At 40.5% G+C, this 17,273-nt stretch overlaps 1 protein-coding gene across 3 annotated transcripts in view; it reads left to right on the top strand.

The window, feature by feature from the left end:
• Nucleotides 1–17,273, top strand: part of LOC306880461 (SLAIN motif-containing protein 2-like) — a 30,450-nt gene that overhangs the window by 4,688 nt on the left and 8,489 nt on the right. For all 3 annotated transcript variants that reach the window (XM_079433982.1, XM_079433981.1, XM_079433980.1), the window contains exons 2-6: nucleotides 1,820–1,962; nucleotides 15,545–15,715; nucleotides 16,170–16,340; nucleotides 16,537–16,878; nucleotides 16,989–17,129. In XM_079433982.1, coding sequence (XP_079290108.1) covers nucleotides 1,820–1,962; nucleotides 15,545–15,715; nucleotides 16,170–16,340; nucleotides 16,537–16,878; nucleotides 16,989–17,129 — 968 coding nt within the window. The remainder of the gene's footprint in view (nucleotides 1–1,819; nucleotides 1,963–15,544; nucleotides 15,716–16,169; nucleotides 16,341–16,536; nucleotides 16,879–16,988; nucleotides 17,130–17,273) is intronic.

Genomic DNA, 17,273 nt, shown 5'->3' with positions numbered 1-17,273 from the left:
TTTTAGAGTTCATCCCACTCATTGATGTGAGCATAAGTATTGGGACAGTTGAAGGCAGATATAAAAGATTAAAAGCTATTATTTAGTTGCAGATCCCTTGCGCACAATCACAGCAGTGAGTCTGTGACCCATAGACATCACCGGACTCTTGGTCTCATCCTTTGAAATGCTTTTCCCAGCCTTTAATGCACCCAATTCCAATTGTTGCTTGTTTTGGGGAGTTTCTGCCTTTACTCTCCTCTTCAGCTGGTGAAATTCATGTTCAATCAGATTTAAATCTGGAGATTGATTTGGACGATCTAAGACTTTCCATTTCTTTGCCCTTATAAATTCCTTGACTGAACTGGCAGGGTGTTTTGGGTCATTGTCCTGATGCAATATGAAGCACTTCCCAATGAATCTGGTGGCATTTTCTTGAATATTGGTAGGCAAGATGGTTTTGTACCTTTCCAAATTCATTCTGCTACTGTCATCATACATTAAGTCATAAAGTTGAGAGGGCCTGTTCCAGAGACAGCCATGTATGCCCATGCCATGACACCACCTCCACCATGCTTTACAGATGAGGCTGTATGCTTGGGATCATTCGCAGTTCCCTTTTTTTCTCCACATTTTTGCTTTCCCATCACTTAGATAAAGGTTCATCTTTGTCTCATCGGTCCATAACAGTTCCAAAACTCTTCTGGCTCACCTTTGTGCTTTTTTGCAAACTCTAATCTTGCCTTTCTTTTTTTGGTGCTGGTCAGAGGTTTGCATCTTGCTGTGTAGCATCTGTAATTCTGTGTCAAAGTCTCCTGAGGACAGTAAATTGTCAGAGCATCACCCCAGCTTTCTGGAAGTGATTTTACAAGACACGTCTTTTAGGGTTCATTTTCACAGCTTTTATGATTTGCTGTCATCAACTACTGTTGTTTTCTCAGCCGATCAGGTTTCTCCATGCCCTTTGTTTTTGCTAGAGCTCTAACTGACTTCCTCTTTTCTTTTAGCATCCAAATTGCTTGCTTTTCTCTCAAAGTCAGCCCCTCATCTTCATCCTGGTTTGTGTGTGTCATCGAATGCAAGATTTAGTATACAGAAGTAATGGATATAACTGATACGACACATTCCCTGCTTTTAATATCTGAAGAATTAATGTAACAGGACACAGCTGATCACTTAGAAAGACCTGTGAGGCAACTGTTCTTATACTTATGCTCACATCAGATAGAGGGATGAAACTCTAAAAGTGCTGAACTTCTTAGCTGGTAAAACATCTATGTGTTGAATCACCCAATAATAAAATGTGACATTCTGTAGTTTTGTCTCATATTCGTAAATGTCTTGACTCCACAGCCAGCAGAGCAATTTTGTCTTTACTGTTCCAATACTTTTGGAGGGCACTGTAAATGACAGTATCACCCTCTATTAATAAACGTTCTCTACTACAGCTGTCATATTATGAGATGATCTGTTCTCATATGGCATGTATTTAGTCTGTAGTAAACAAGCTTCTGATCATCTGACCTGAACAGTTCTGCACCAGGCTTTCATGTGGCCCTATTAATTCAGGTATTAGTGACTAAGCAAAGCTGCCTGCACAATATCACAGAGTACAGTATACACCTTACCTGAAGGATTACACAAACTTTTAATGGGTCATTTGCCTGTTGGCCAGTTTTAATTTAAAGGGAAAGCTTGCTTTTGCTGAATAAGCCTCTGTTAATCATGGCATTTCAAAACTTCACCACTCAGCATGTTTCTTGATTAAACGCTTGTGTTCCATATATGTGATGAGAGCATGTTTATTTCTTGTGACTGACCTCTGGTTGTGTTTCTGCAGGTTGTACGAAGCAAAATTGAACAGCCCTCTGCAGAAAGCCTTGAGTCCAATTGTGTGGTGCAGACAGGCTTTGGATAACCCCAGTCCTGATATGGAGTCTGCCAAACGCTCTCTCTTACACAGACTCGACCTTACCATGTCAGGTATCACACACTTCATTTTCATTTCATTTAATATCCACTGTTGTATTATAAGGCTGTGTTCACACTTGGCATTTTTTTTAAGCTGCCAGCGTCTGTTTTACATTATAATCCAATGGAGTTAACAGTGTTCACTTTCATAGGTTCACTTCAGTGCTGCGATGTCGTCATCGCTTTGGGAACATTCTCGGTGTGACGAATGTCTGAAGCCCTTATACCATCATGCCAATTTCATTGGCCAAATAGCGCTTAGCACCGCCCCCACGCATACGTATCGTATGCTATATCAGCGTGCTGCGCACTATTTCATCAGATTTCAATTCCTTCAGGAAGCGAATCTTCTGTTGCCCATTGGAAAGAGATTCTTGTGTTCTAAGCCATCCTTTTTATAGAGCAGTTTACTCCTCTAGGTGGACACAATGAGTTTTCTGGTATGTTTGGATGCATGTTACACGGACTCACGAAGAAACAGGTAGGAAGACCGCTTTGCCTATTATTGTAGCCGTGATATCCGTGTTTTTAAGTGTTGCACTCTGGGCTCACTCTCTTTCTGAGGAAGGAGAGATGTCCGTTTAACCCCCGCTGTTCCAGTTCTGCGGTTGCCGAGGCGCCTGGGAGGAACTTCGGAGCTGGCACATAATCGTTTGGAACTACTGGCAGTCTTCCTGGCTCTCAGACAGTTCTTACCACAGTTGAAGACTGTCATGTACTAGTCAGTATGGACAACATGACTGTAGTTTCTTACCTGAATCATCAAGGAGGATTACATTCTTGTCCCCTGTACAGGAGTGTTCTTCTTTGGGCTCAAACCAAATTCCTGTTGATCAGAGCAGTTCATGTCCCAGGTCACCTGAACTCAGGAGCAGACTTGCTCTCGGGACAGAGCCTGGAGGACGGGGAATGGAGATGACACCCCCAGGTGGTGAATATCGAATGGCAGACGTTTGGCCAAGCGGAAGTGGATCTGTTTGCTTCGAGCACCACTCTGCGCTGCCCGCTCTGGTTTTACCTGTCTCCCCCGTCGCCTCCAGATGGCCCAGAATAGTCATGGTTTTGTTGATAGGCCCTCCTTGGGGGGTTCCCCTCAGGCAAACAATCTGTTGACACAAGCTCGGGGCACGATTTGGCATCCTCGGCCGGAATTATGGAAGTTATGGGTGTGGCCCCTGAGCGGGATGCGTTAATGTACTCCGGTCTCTCGGCTGAGACTACCGACACAATTATCAACTCTAGAGCTCCCTCCACAAGACGCTTATATGCTTTCAAGTAGAGACTCTGTGCCTCATGGTGTAGGCAGCGTATTCTGGACCCAGTACATTGCCCCATAGGTTCAGTGCTGGAATTTCTTCAGGGTCGTTTTTCTAAGGGAGTTACCCCCGCTACTCTCAAGGAGCATGTAGCTGCCATATCTGCGGGACATGCTCCCATAGGAGGTGTTTCAGTGGGTCGTCATTCCTTGGTCTCCTGTTTTCTGCAGGGTTCGAGACAAGTTCCTTCTTGGGATCGCTCGATCGTTTTGGAGGGTCTGTCAGGCCATCCCTTTGAGCCGTTAGAGTCTGTGTCAGAAAAGTTGTTGACCTTCAAGACTGTTCGCTTGATGGCTTTATCCTGCCTTAAGAGAGTAGGGGATTTACAGGCTCTTTCCATCAGCCCGTTGTGTATGGACTTTGCCCCAGGGCTGGTAAAAGTTTACTGCGACCTTGGCCTGACTACGTTCCTAAGGTCGCATCGAACCAATTTCGCTTTCAGCAAGTGGTCTTAGAGGCTTTCTCCCCAGCTCGGGTTCAGGTAGCATGAGTCGCTGCCCAATGAGGGCACTGAGGATTATGTAGACCGCACAGCTCATCGGCGTGGGTCTGACCAGCTGTTCGTTTGTTTTGGTGGTAAGAGCAGAGGCTCTGCTGTCACTAAACAGCGAATGTCACATTGGGTAGTGGAGGCTATATCTTTGGCCTACGAGGCATGTGGCTTTACTTCGCCTCTAGGATTACGTGCTCACTCTACGAGAGCAGTGGCTTCTTCCCAGACCTTTTTGAAAGGGTCATCAATGGAAGATGTTTGTGCTGCGGCAGGTTGGTCCTCTCCTAGCACCTTCATCAAGTTCTACAGTGAGGATGGCTCCTGGCTCCCGGGTCTTATCCGCTTGAGCAGATGATTTCCTGGGTCTCCAGCTATCTATGGTACGTCAGGCATTATGCTATAGCATTCCCAAAGCCATGACGTCATCACAGCATTGAAGTGAACCTATGAAAGGGAACATCTCGGTTACGTATGCAACCTTTGTTCTCTGAATAGGGAATGGGCCCGTTCCGTACCTTGATAACGCTTCCTTCAATCATATATGGAAATCTGATGAAATGGTGCGCGGCAGTGCTAAGCGCTATTTGGCCAATGAAATTGGCATGATGGTATAAGGGCTTCAGACATTCGTCACACCGAGGGAACCGACCTTACCCTCCCCGTTAACTTCAAACGCCGACATTTCTGCAGCACACAGCACTAGGCTATCGTTGCAGCTGTTGTTATAGCAACAAAAGACGCCCTCGGCTGCTACTTGTTACCAAAACGCTGCCAGCTTTTTATTTTACTAAAAAAGCGCTCGTCAACTTTTTCTTGTCAAAAAAGAGGTTCAAGTGTGAACACGTTCTAAGTCTTTATTCTGACCTAGAAATTCTGATTTGTACTTGCACTAACATTCTCACAAGTCCCATTACAAAAAAGGGGTATATGAATGTTCTAATTTTTGAATCTAATTTTATATAAAAATGAGATTTTTCATTAATTGTTTTTACATCATATAGGTTTTCAATTTTTAATATCTAGAATTTATATAGCTTATTATTTTGTTTTATTTCTGGCTCGAAAATGTCAATCTGAGTCTGGGTTATTTGGCCATCCTATTCTGTGTCTGTGTGTTGATTTTATTCAAACCTATCGCTTCCTATTTTTCATTCTCAGTTCTTCCTCTCTTCTGCCCTCTACCCATTCACTGAGCTCCATTTCTGGCTCCGATTCTCTTCCATCCCCACTTCTATCCTGGGGAAGTCGTGGCCTAATGGTTAGAGAGTCGGACTCGTAATCCAAAGGTTGCAGGTTCGAGTCTCGGACCGGCAGGGATTGTAGGTGGGGGGAGTGAATGTCCAGCGCTCTCTCCACCCTCAATACCACGACTGAGGTGCCCTTGAGCAAGGCACCGAACCCCCAACTGCTCCCCGGGCGCCGCAGCATAAATGGCTGCCCACTGCTCCGGGTGTGTGTTCATGGTGTGTGTGTGTTCACTGCTGTGTGTGTGCACGTTGGATGGGTTAAATGCAGAGCACGAATTCCAAGTATGGCAGTATGTCACTTCACTTCTTTGCTGAGATCAGTCTGTCACCATGTGTGTATGTGTTTTCAACATGTGGCCTGGCAGTTCATTTGGATGGATCCTTGTTTTTGGAGAGTATCTGTACATTCGGCTGTGTCTGTGTACCATCCATCTCTCTACTAATTATAGGTAGCAAAGAGTTATGACAGGTTTGCCTTAAATCTTATTTGTAGTCAGGAAGGCTATTGCTGTTTTTAGTCAGGTATGCCCATGTGACATGTCTTAAATTGAAGCAGCTCTCTATAGAAGGGAACTGACTGTCCATGCTCATACTAGACATGTGAATGATACTTTTACAACACCCACTGACATACTGTTATCAGTGTTTCCCACAGGTTTGAAGGCAACGTGTGGTGGTCAGGCCGGGGGGGTTAGATGTTTGTCGGGGTGGGGGGGGGTTGCAGATGAAAAGAACGATTGGATAGGGGATACGATCGGATCCCCTAAAGGGATTTGTTACACAGAACTTTATTACATTAATTCTCTCCTACTCTTTCTTCAATGCCTAACAAATCTATTTCTTTCTCTCCCTGACCTTGTCTTTCTGCTTGAGCAGCACTAGTTGAAGCCTGAAAATATTGTAAACAATAACATAACTAATTACACTGGTCGGACTAAGCTCTGTTTCAGACTGATACCTCCGGTTCAGGATGGTCCTCATCCTCAACACGTGCCTTTTTCAGTCGCGGAAAATACTTTTCAATACTCATCTGGATTGAAGCAGCAAACATTCGGTGTAAGAGTAAAGAAACGACATAATTTATAATACGTTTATTTGATTCACAGCTGCTACATATAGTGTTTTGACCTCGACAACCCAACTAGGCTAGCCTACATTTTACCGCAAACTTGCGACTAGTTAACTTTCTAAAGAAGGCGCAATCGCGTTTGCTAAGGGTCGGGACTTACAGTAACATCAACACACTGAAACTATTGTATTCAGAATATAAAATATTTTATAGCACTTTTTAATCTGTGATTGTGTGTTAAAAGTGTTCACGAGATACCAACCTTTCGCCAGCCGTCTTCTCTCCACAGATGATCCAGACAGATGTGGTGTGCACGGAGGGGAGGGGCTGTGTGCGTGTGTGCGTGTGTGTGAGGGAGAGACGCGTGAGTGACAGAGAGATGAAGAGAGAGCAGGGAAAGGAAATGCAGTTGAACGAATTCGCTGCGTGTTTTAAATAGCGTACAAAAGAATAACGAAACGCAATATGTGACGGTCGGTATTGATTTTTTTTTTCTTTTTGGTCTGTGTTGAATCTGTGGCGGTCGGAATTTAATCTGTGGCGCACCGCCACAGATTCGTCTGTGTGGGAAACACTGGTTATATCACACATTTATGCACTCTTATATTTCCCTTTTATTACATCGCTTCATTGAGGAGGAAGACAAAGACCAAATGATCATAAAAGTCATTTTAAGTGATTCTCTCAAAGATCATTACTGGCTCATCTCATACAGAGTCACCTTGAGTGTCATGGGAATCGTTCCAGAGAACTCCCAGTTCATAGATCAGAGTTTTCCATTAAAAGATCCAATCTGCAGTGGCTGCATTTGATTAACGGTTGGAACAGGGCCAGGTGTGAATCACTCTTGTCATTGTGTGAGACAGACGTTTTAAGTGAACTCATCATAGTGTCATCACAGAGTAAACAGCCCAACTCCCAAATAAGATGGAAGGGGGAAAATCTGACTATATTAATTCATATGGCGCTTTTCCACTGCATAGTACGGCGCGGTACAGTTCAGTACGGCACACTTTTGGGGGGTTTTCCACTGGGTACAGTACCTGGTACTTTTTTTAGTACCACCTCGGACGAGGTTCCAAGCGAGCCGTACCGTTACCAAAACGTGACGTGTAAACTCTGCTGATCACTGATTGGCCGGAGAGAATCGTCACTGCCTGCGTCATTGAGCTTGCAGCACGAGACACAACAGACCCGCTAGATTTAAATCAGCACAGCCAGCGAAGGATCAAACTCAACTGTTTTGAATGAGCGCACCTTTCTTTTAACAACCAAAAAATGGCTGTTTCGTTGTCTGTTGAGGAAGTACAGACTGTCCTCTCGTTGATAGCCGAGGAGCGGATCCAGTGGAGAGTGTGATGGAGCGACGCGGAATTAAAACGTTTTTCTGGAGTCACGGCAATAGAGGCGGCGCAACTACAACGACACGTGAATAATCCCGCCCACTCTAAAGCGGTACTAAACTGCAGTGGAAACACAAACCGAGCTGAACTGAGCCGTTCCGTGCCGTTCTGAACCGTGCCGAGCAGAGTCGTACCACGCAGTGGAAAAGCGCCAATAGTAATACCCTATGGTTCCTTTTTTTTTTTTTTTTTTTTTATCAAAGGGCACATTAAATTGATCAAAAGTGACTTTAGAGACATTTATGATGTTAAAAAAATCTCCATTTAAAATAAATGCTGTTCTTTTGAACTTTATATTCATCAAAGAATCCTGAGAATATTCTGAAAAATGTATTTTGGTTTCTACAAAAATATTTATTAGCTTAAAATAGAAAAATCTTTTTTGAAATTGTAATGATATTTCACAATATTACTGTTTTTTACTATATTTTTAATCAAATAAACACAGCCTCACTGAGCATAAGAGACTTCATTCAGAGGCTTTTTTGGCAAATATTGATATACATAATTATTAATTCTATTACTTAATCAGTATATTTTGTAGTTATTTAAGAAAAAAATAATACATTTACAGCCCTAGACTGATTTATTTAGTTTAAAAAACAACTTGCAGAAGAAACGTGAGGTGATTTTTCACTGTTAGTCATTTATCAAAACACTCCCAATAAAAGAAAGCTCATTCACCAACCCACTGTGTAAAGCTTATTGTCAATGGGCATACAGCCCATGCTGAGCGTGCAGGGTGTGTATTGCGGTTTCCAGGTTACGTGAGGCATCGCTAATTCCCTAGAGCCATTGCCAAGGGAGTGAAGAGAGCCAGTGCAGATGTGTGTGATGCATGTCAAATCTCTGTCCTGTTGGACACACCTGTCAGCTTCTTTGTCTCTCTCTTATTGCTTGTTCCTTTCTTTTATGCCTCTCTTGTGCCCTCTTCAGAATCAGTTGCCCTGTGAAGCGCATCTATGTCTATGTGAGAAAGTAAAATAGAGACGGACATGTTTGCACACATTAATGAATTCCACCCAGAAGGTTGAAGAGTCTGACTCAGCAACAGCTATATGCAAGCTTTGTGAAAAGGCAGTAGACAGCAGTAGTAGTTTAAGTTTTTAAACAGAGCATGCAAAGTTCTGCTGCAAAGTTGTCTGCTGTTTGGTGAGTCTGTTTGTCTAGCCATGGTAACTCATTCCAGGCCTTTACACTACCCTCAGAAATGCAAACAGTTCCATAACGTTGTAGTCATAACCAGGGTTACATAACTCACAGGACATGAGGACAAAAGGAGATGCTGAGATTTAAAAGAAAGACTGTGAATGAGCTTTGGACTTAATCACATGCTGACAAAACAAGACAGTGTTAGCTTTTTTATTCTTATTTTAAGAAATCTGTTTAATAATTTGGACAATGGAACATATGCTTATGTAAAAATTATATTTTCCGCAAGTGATCAGTGACAGAATATTTTTAACCTTGCAGCTCTATAACAAATTGACATGTCTGTGGGTTTGTATTGCTGATTTGTGTAGGTTTTCCCTTAGCACTAAATATGAGAAAATGGAAAAAAAAAGTCCCAGAATGGGTTGCCAGTTTAGTAGTGGAATGAGCGTCTTTTTTTATTGTTGACTAACCTAATCACATGTTGGTGGGCGGAGTTAGTGTAAATAGTCTTTGCCAAAAAGGCGGGCTATTTGCATTTAGTGTAAATACACACTCCGTTATTTTAATTGTTAGAAACTAGCTAATAATAATTTGTCTAGTATATCTAAGAGAACCACAAAACGTTTCATTATTTATACATATATTTGGGCCTTTTTGTGCTTTAAAAATCGATAAATGTACACTAGAGTGTAGTGTATTAATAGAAAGTGCTATTCATACTCTTGAACATTGTCGTTAAGCGGTGATTCAGCAAGTTCAGTACAGTCTTTACTGCCTCCTTATGACTTTCCCCTGAGTGAACAACATTCATTTCTTTCTCTGTGTCTTTTGCTTTAGCCGCGACCTCAACTTGCCCCTGCAATCCAAATCCACTATTGCAATCCTGTTTGGAGTACACTCTGCTTCCCTGTTGATATCTTTCTTTTTGTTCTTTTCTTTTTCCCCTTTTTTCTATGCCTTTTCCCATTGCCTCTACAGATCTGACCGTTCTTACTTATCCATTACACTTTCAACATCATTGCATTCATTCTGTCTTTTTCTCTTCCTTCACTCTTGTCTCTTTCATGTCATCTTTGGCTCTTTGTGCTGCTGTTGATGTCATGAGCTCTTCCTTCTCACTGCGTCTATGTTTCTGTGTTTGTCCTTAAACAGCCCATGTTGCTGTGATGATCTTTCATTACTACAGGACTCTCTCACATCTCAGATATTCTCTTTCTCTCCTCTGCCCCTGTCCCTGCCCCCTAAAACAACTTTCATACAAGCTCACGGACAACCTCATTTCCATGGACTGTCCATTGAGCTGAACAAAATGTGCTTGACAGACAGTCGTTAGACATTTAAGCCCTTGTATATTATATCCTGTAATGGGCCCTGCTGTCTATTTAGTCCAGGCAGAAATAAAAAGAACAGTTAGCGAAGCATCTTTTCAGTATCTGAACTATCTGTGGGGTTTAACTTGTCTTTTTGCAGTATATGGATGTAGTTACCAGAGTTATGACAGAGCAGCTGTGCTCATTTCTCTTTCTCGTCTTTCTGGGATTTTCTGTCTTGGAGACTCACAAATCCAGTATTAGTGGACTCAGTGTGGTGTACTTCTGGTGGAAAGAGCGTGGATGAGCCAAACCATCTGATGTAGTGGAATGTAATGGTCATTTGGCCACATGTATGGAGTTAATAACATGCTGAAAAATGGAAAAGACTTGGGTATTTCTGTTCTGGCTTAAATTAAGCTTTTCTAGATAAAAGTATGGTACCATCAGTTTCAGGTTTCAGAAAAACTTTGATCCCTTTACATGACAGTCTCTTCCATCCATTATAGTGCCAGTTGCACAGAGCTTTCAACATGGTCATGAAGTAGCCGTTGTCATCCTCTTATTCACAAAGGTAAAATGAATGAATAATGAATGTATGAATATATCTACACAAAGCAAATAAGTTATTTTTTTATATATATAATTTAATATATTATATAATATATATTTTAATATATTATATAATATATATTTTAATATATTATATAATATATATTATTTAATATATTATATTTTATTTTTTTGATAAAATATTTTTTTTATTTTGTTTTTATTGTATTCAATATATATCAATTAGTGCTGTCAAATCGCATCCAAAATACGTTTTTGTTTGCATATATGTGTGTACTGTGTATATTTATTATGTATACATAAATACACGCACATACAGTATATATTTTTAAAATATTTACATTTAAATACATTTATATATTTATATTCTTATGTTGTATATTATATTTAAATATATTAAATATATAACCATAGCATTTTTCTTAAATATATACATGCATTTGTTTCTATTTATATATACAGAATAAATATACACAGTATACAAACATATATGTAAACAAAAACTTTTATTTTGGATGCGATTAATCATTTGACAGCACTAATATCAATATTATGGCATTTTGCGCTTAATTTAATTAAAAAAAATTTAAGCCTCCATGAAAAAGACATGATTTGGCTAGAACAGCTATTGTTACATACAAGGTACATACAGACTGTTTTCTGCAAAATCAACACTTGTTAAAAAAAAATAATCTGGTCATATTTTATATCAGCAGCAAATATATCATGAAAATATTGCCAATATTCAATGTATCGCCCAACCCTAGCTTTGAATAAAATATATCAAATACGGTCAGGTGGTTGCATACAGTCTATCTCCAAAAGTTTACAAAGCCCAATTTGAATCTCATAATTCTGTATACGCATGCAATCGGTACTCCTCGCAGCTCCTGTTCTACTCTCCATAGGAAATGAATGACTTCAGGTCTGTTGTTTGTTAAGAGATGTCCCAGCATTCTGGGTAAGGATGAGCTTTATGTGGACCAGACTTAAAGCCTATAGTCAAAAGTCTGACTTGCGAGACTAGGTTGTTTCAGGCTAGGTTTTAAGGACACATCTATTTTTGTCTGTTCGAAGACACTGAAAAACACTCACATGACACACTTTGAATCAGCTTCAGGTAATGGATTTTAGACATTTTTGTGTGCCTATGTTGTAGGGATGGCTCGATACCATAATTTTGGCTTTGGTACGATACCAGAATGTAATACCTCGGTATCGATACTAAATAAGTGAATTGAAAACAATTTTATTAAAATAATAATAAGTATTTTAATACCTTTTGAATCAAACTGTAATAAAAACCCTACAGGGATCATAAGTTACATTTATAATGTTGGAGAAAAAAATATATAACTTAAGTAATACAATGCAAATATATTCAAGTCTTCTTACTTTTCAGTGCAAACAAAATGTCTCAAAATGCAACAAAAAACCTACTGGGAACATACGTTACATTTTGACTGAGTTTGAAGAAAGAAAAAAAATACAACAGAAATAATGCAACAAATGTTGCTTTATTGTAAAGTGTTATTCTAACAATAAAAGTAATATTCAAAATCACGTTATTATCTCTTTCTCTCAGATTGTTTTCAGATTGCAGGCTCAGGCAGCCAAAGAAAAAGCATTAAATATAAATCTCACTCTGTCGCTCTCTCGGCTGCTTCATATTAGCGGTCGACAGTGCGGCAGAAACATTCCCTTCATATCATTGATACTAAAATTAATATAGCAAAACTCTTGCTTAATTCAAATTCAATTTATACTCGATTGTATGAAAGTGCATAATAGTGCATAATATTACGTGACCAAAACTTGGTCCTTCTAGCGTGTCACACATGCACATTTGAGTTTACTGTATCACATCTGTATGTGCGCTGATCAGTTCAAATTAAATCTGAATTTATGAATGATGCACTCATCTGTCGATCTCTTAAAGCTGTAGTCTACGATGTTGAAAATCAGTCGAGAAAGCCAGAATTTTTAAAAAACTCATCCCGCCCCTCCACACGCACACCCCTCCCCTCTGTGCTACCTGATCCCTCCCACCGGGAAACGACCTGAACAACGTCACTCAGTCAAGCAGGAGTAAACATGGAACAGAGATGTACCATGTGCGATGTCGGCTAACATTCCAATGCCGACCGGTAGCATGATCATGTTGTCAGACTGATAAAAAGCTATTTATGTAATACACCACACCATAAAAGTATAAATAAATGCTTACCTGCTCAACAAAAAGTCAGCCATGTCAGCGTCGGTTTTAAGTCCAAGGTTTCTCTGAAGCTTCCTCCAACGGGCAATGGTGGACACTATATTGATTCGGCTTTGAGTCCGGCGTTCTTCACATTTTTTTTTAATCTCTGCTCTTTCCTCAATTGACTTTCTCTTTCTTCTAACCTTGACTGTTGGGGCGAGCAGGGGCCGCTTGCTGCTGTCTGTTTGTTGGTTTTTCTCCATTGCTGAGTTGATGCTGCCTACTTTCGCGCAAAATTTCATGTCGCAGGAGGGGGCGGGGTGGGGTGCGGTGGGTGGAGACGCGAGTGGAGCAGGGGATTGGATGAGAGCAGTTAACCAATGTAAGCTGTCCGGCCGGACAGCTTACATTGGTCAATTTTTCTGCGGGTGTACACCCGATAGAGTGAATGGATTTTTTTAATTCTTTTTTCTCTTCATATTATTAGGATTGTACTGTATAACCATAACCAGCATCTAAACGAGGTTATTAATAATGAACAATCTTTGAAATCGTAGACCATAGCTTTAATTCTCTGAAAAGATCAGGATAAGAAAGCGACAAATGCTTAAAAAGGTTTGTGTTGCCAATTTGGGAAGCACTGCCACCTGCAGGTACACGTCACAACAGCAACGTATGAAATACCGAATTTAGCAAAATTATGATATCGTACCATTTTAAATCTAATATATACCGGTATTTTTCCAGTATCGGTATACCGCGCATCCCTACTATGTTGTAATATATTATCAATCCTCCACCTCATATATCTGGTTGTATCTGATATGTTTTGTTGACTCTTGATGGTAAATGTCCTTGATTGTAATGTCCTTACAGTCTGGTGTTATTGGCTTACGGCTGTCTTGGCATCACTGATCCAGGCTCTTTGTGTCAATCCTCATTTCTTTTAGTCCCTGCTGAATGAGGACAGTCCTCGCTCTTGGCTTTGTTTTTAACACATATACACAAAAACACAGAACAGTCAACGGTCAGAGGTCATCCACACCAGCCCATATCCAAGACCAGTCATTCTCGGCATTCATCAGTGCACACTCATTCCTGAGTCTCTGTGGATGTTTTTATGTCCCAGCACTCAAGCGTTGTGCATGTATGCGTGTAAACGTGGCTGATGGTGTGGTGTTAATGTAGTTCACTACTTGATCTGTAAGGAAGCGAGTGGGGAGAGCATGTTGTTGTTGTTTTCTCTGAATAAAGCACACGCTGAGTGATGGCAGGAGTAGAGAGAGAGAAAGTCATTAGACAGGAGACAGAGAGAGAGAAGATGGATCCATGGAAAGAGGGCAGGAAAGAGTAGGAGGTCTGGGGAAATGTGCTTTAATGACCTCTTGAGTGTCCAGCTGCAAACATACAAGGCCAAGCAATATTTACAGTATATTCAAGATGGCTGTGTTGCTGATTATAATACTAAGCAACATCATGTATATATATATATATGATTTTTTATGTTTTATTTTCACATTAGGTTTCCTTAAGATTTCTCAAAATATGTTTTAATAGGGTCTCTGATTTAAAAAAAAAAAAAAAAAATTAATCAATTCAATTTAATCTTCTAATATTCAATTTAATCTATCAAACCTTTGGTGCAAAACTCTGATTTCATGATTTGACACAAAAATGTTTATAGAAGTCTCTGTGTTGCATTTCTTCATATATTAAAATAAATAAGCTACAATTTATTACAATGTATTTATTTAAACTTGGAATAAACAAAGTTGAGGGATTTTTATCCTAAAGAAGTATTTAACATTGTGACGAAAAATTCTGCACTATTCAAATAAAATAATTACAATAAAAAAGTATATTACAGTAAGATTTATTTGTTTGTTTTTCTAGGTCACACAGCAAATAAGTAAAGGTCTAAAAGTATTTTAATTAATCAGTTTATTTTTCTTAATATAATTTAATGTATTTAATATTATTGTATTTTATTTAATAATTTTCCAGCCCAAACACACACACGCACACACACACAGGATCGAGTGATGAGCAATCATGTGAGAGTATGTCCACAGGGAGAGCAGCTAAAGTGGCTTCTTTTTTATGCTCTGCTCTTCAGAGACACAGTACAGTCTCTTTCTTGGCCGATTTTAACTAATGGTCTTCAGATTCTCTAGCCGTCGGTGTTGCCAAAAGCTTTTACTGTGATACATTCTCCCTGCTGCAGCCGAACTAAGAGTTTAACCTTGTGACTGAATCAGAGACAACTACATATTCATGGTGCTGCATTGCTCTACAAAGCCTACATTGAGTCTGTGTGTGAGAGAGAGAATTGACTGGATGTTAATGGCGTTGTCATCCACTATATGACTGAGTAAGGCTCTTGTGGGTGTGCATATGGGTCTTTGTACTCTTAGACTGTGAATAGGCTGCATTGTATGCAATCAACAGCACTCCACCAGGATTTAGAATGTCGCTCTTTATTAGACTTGGCCATGCCGTATGCTTGAATTGAGACTCTGAGATGCCTAATAGACTGTAAACTATATTGTGTGTCTCCATAAACATGCATGCATTAAAATGGCATCTGTGTAAGTGTAGTTGAGGGGGGTTGGGATATGACCTTCTGTTGGATTTGTGTTTTCAAGTATGTCATATAAGAGGCCTATTTATTTCTGCTAATGATAACAGATGGTGCTGTCTGAAATTTGTTCCTCCTAAATAAATGGCATTTGTTTAAACTACCAACATAAGAAAGAGACCGTAATATGCGTTCACTTCACGTTCAACAAGAAGTTCTTTAGTGCCCTGATTATATTTGTTTTCTTTTGCAGCAAACAAGCGGAGGAGTCTATATAACAGTTCTTACAGTCCTCAAGTGGGCTACGGAAGCCCATACAGCACAAACACGGCAAACAGTCCTTACAGCAGTGGCTTCAACTCCCCGTCCTCCACTCCATCTAGAGTACCTATTGTCAAGCAGCTCGTTCTGCCTGGCAGCGCAGGTAAAGGCCTCTTTACTCCAAATGTGGAGTAAGAAATAGTTGAGGAGTTTATTACATACTACAAAGAAACAATGTCAAAGTGTGAGGCTGCTGTTTATTAATTTGCAGTTGGGGAAAGTTATTTTGTACTAATCACGAAAGTAACCACGTTACATCGTTACGTGGTATGTAAAGTAGCATATTTGTTACTTCTGTGTATAAGCACTTTTCTCACTGTTGTTTGGTTGAAAGCTCTTAAAAAAATAGTGAATGATGGATTATTTTCTGTTAATGTAACCACTGATTAGTATATGCTGTCCATTATGCAATAAGTAGTAGGCTACTAAGGCTAGTATTTGATTCCTAACATAGTCAATATGACTTAAGCAGAAAACACCCAACACCTTATTTATTTTATAAATCTTCCTATGAATAACTATATAGAAACAGTAATTTATTTGTCTTGTGTGTGTAGGTCACCAGCGTGGATCGTCTGACAGAAACGCACAGGTAGTGAGCCCACAGTCATCAGTAGACAGTGAGTTAAGCACATCAGAGATGGATGAAGACTCTGTCGGTTCATCGACCACATATAAACTCAATGACGTCACAGACGTGCAGATACTCGCCCGCATGCAGGAGGAGAGTGAGTGATGTCTTTTCTCTAACAAGTGTTGCACCTTGCCTTTTAGTCTGTTCTATCTCTCTAAGAAAAGTTATTGTTATAGATTTGGTTATCATGCTGCTGAAATGGATGATCGATCATCTTAAATGTGAATAAAAATGCCTAAATGGGTCACTCAAGAGATTTAAACTCATGTATCTCTGTTTCTCACTTTTAGGCTTAAGGCAAGAATACGCTGCAACAGCGTCACGTCGTAGCTCTGGTTCATCATGTCAGTCGTTGCGACGAGGAACTCTGAGTGACCAGGAGCTGGATGCACAGAGCCTGGAAGATGATGAGGAGGCAGTCCACCATTCCTACCACACACCTGTCAACCGCTTCAGCCCCTCCCCTCGGCACTCGCCCCGCGTTTCCCCCAGGAACTCTCCCCGATCCCGCTCACCCGCCCGCTCTTTAGAGTATAGCCGTGGATCTCCCCAACCAATCATCAGCCGCCTTCAGCAGCCCCGCCACTCTCTGCAAGGCCATGATACGCAGACCAATGCCATTAAGAATGAAGGTAGATCTTCTTCCACTTTCCATCTTCTTCCATTTCACTTGGGCTACTTCTCTTAAAAACAATGTCATTTTAAACGTGGGTTTCTTCGTCTTTTCTGTTTTTGTGTGCAGAAAAGTTGAGACGGAGTCTACCTAACCTCACACGATCTAGCTCTGGACCGACTGCAGAGCCAGTCAAAAACAGCAGGAGCTGTGAGTCAAACCTGCAAGTGCCAAACGGAGGGTCACCCAGACACCAGAGTCAGTCTGCCAGTGAGTGTTCAGACACATCAGTGAGCATGCATGCACACATACATCAAATCAACCAATGAACACGTGCAGAGCTTTTAACTGCCAGTAAACAGCACAAACACACAATCTCTGACTCAAACTCACCACACAGAAAGACTTCATTGC

Source organism: Barbus barbus, assembly GCF_936440315.1.
Source record: "Barbus barbus genome assembly, chromosome: 14".
NCBI lineage: Eukaryota > Metazoa > Chordata > Actinopteri > Cypriniformes > Cyprinidae > Barbus > Barbus barbus.
The sequence above is the reverse complement of the archived record's forward strand: the minus strand, read 5'-3'. Positions and strand labels throughout refer to the sequence as shown.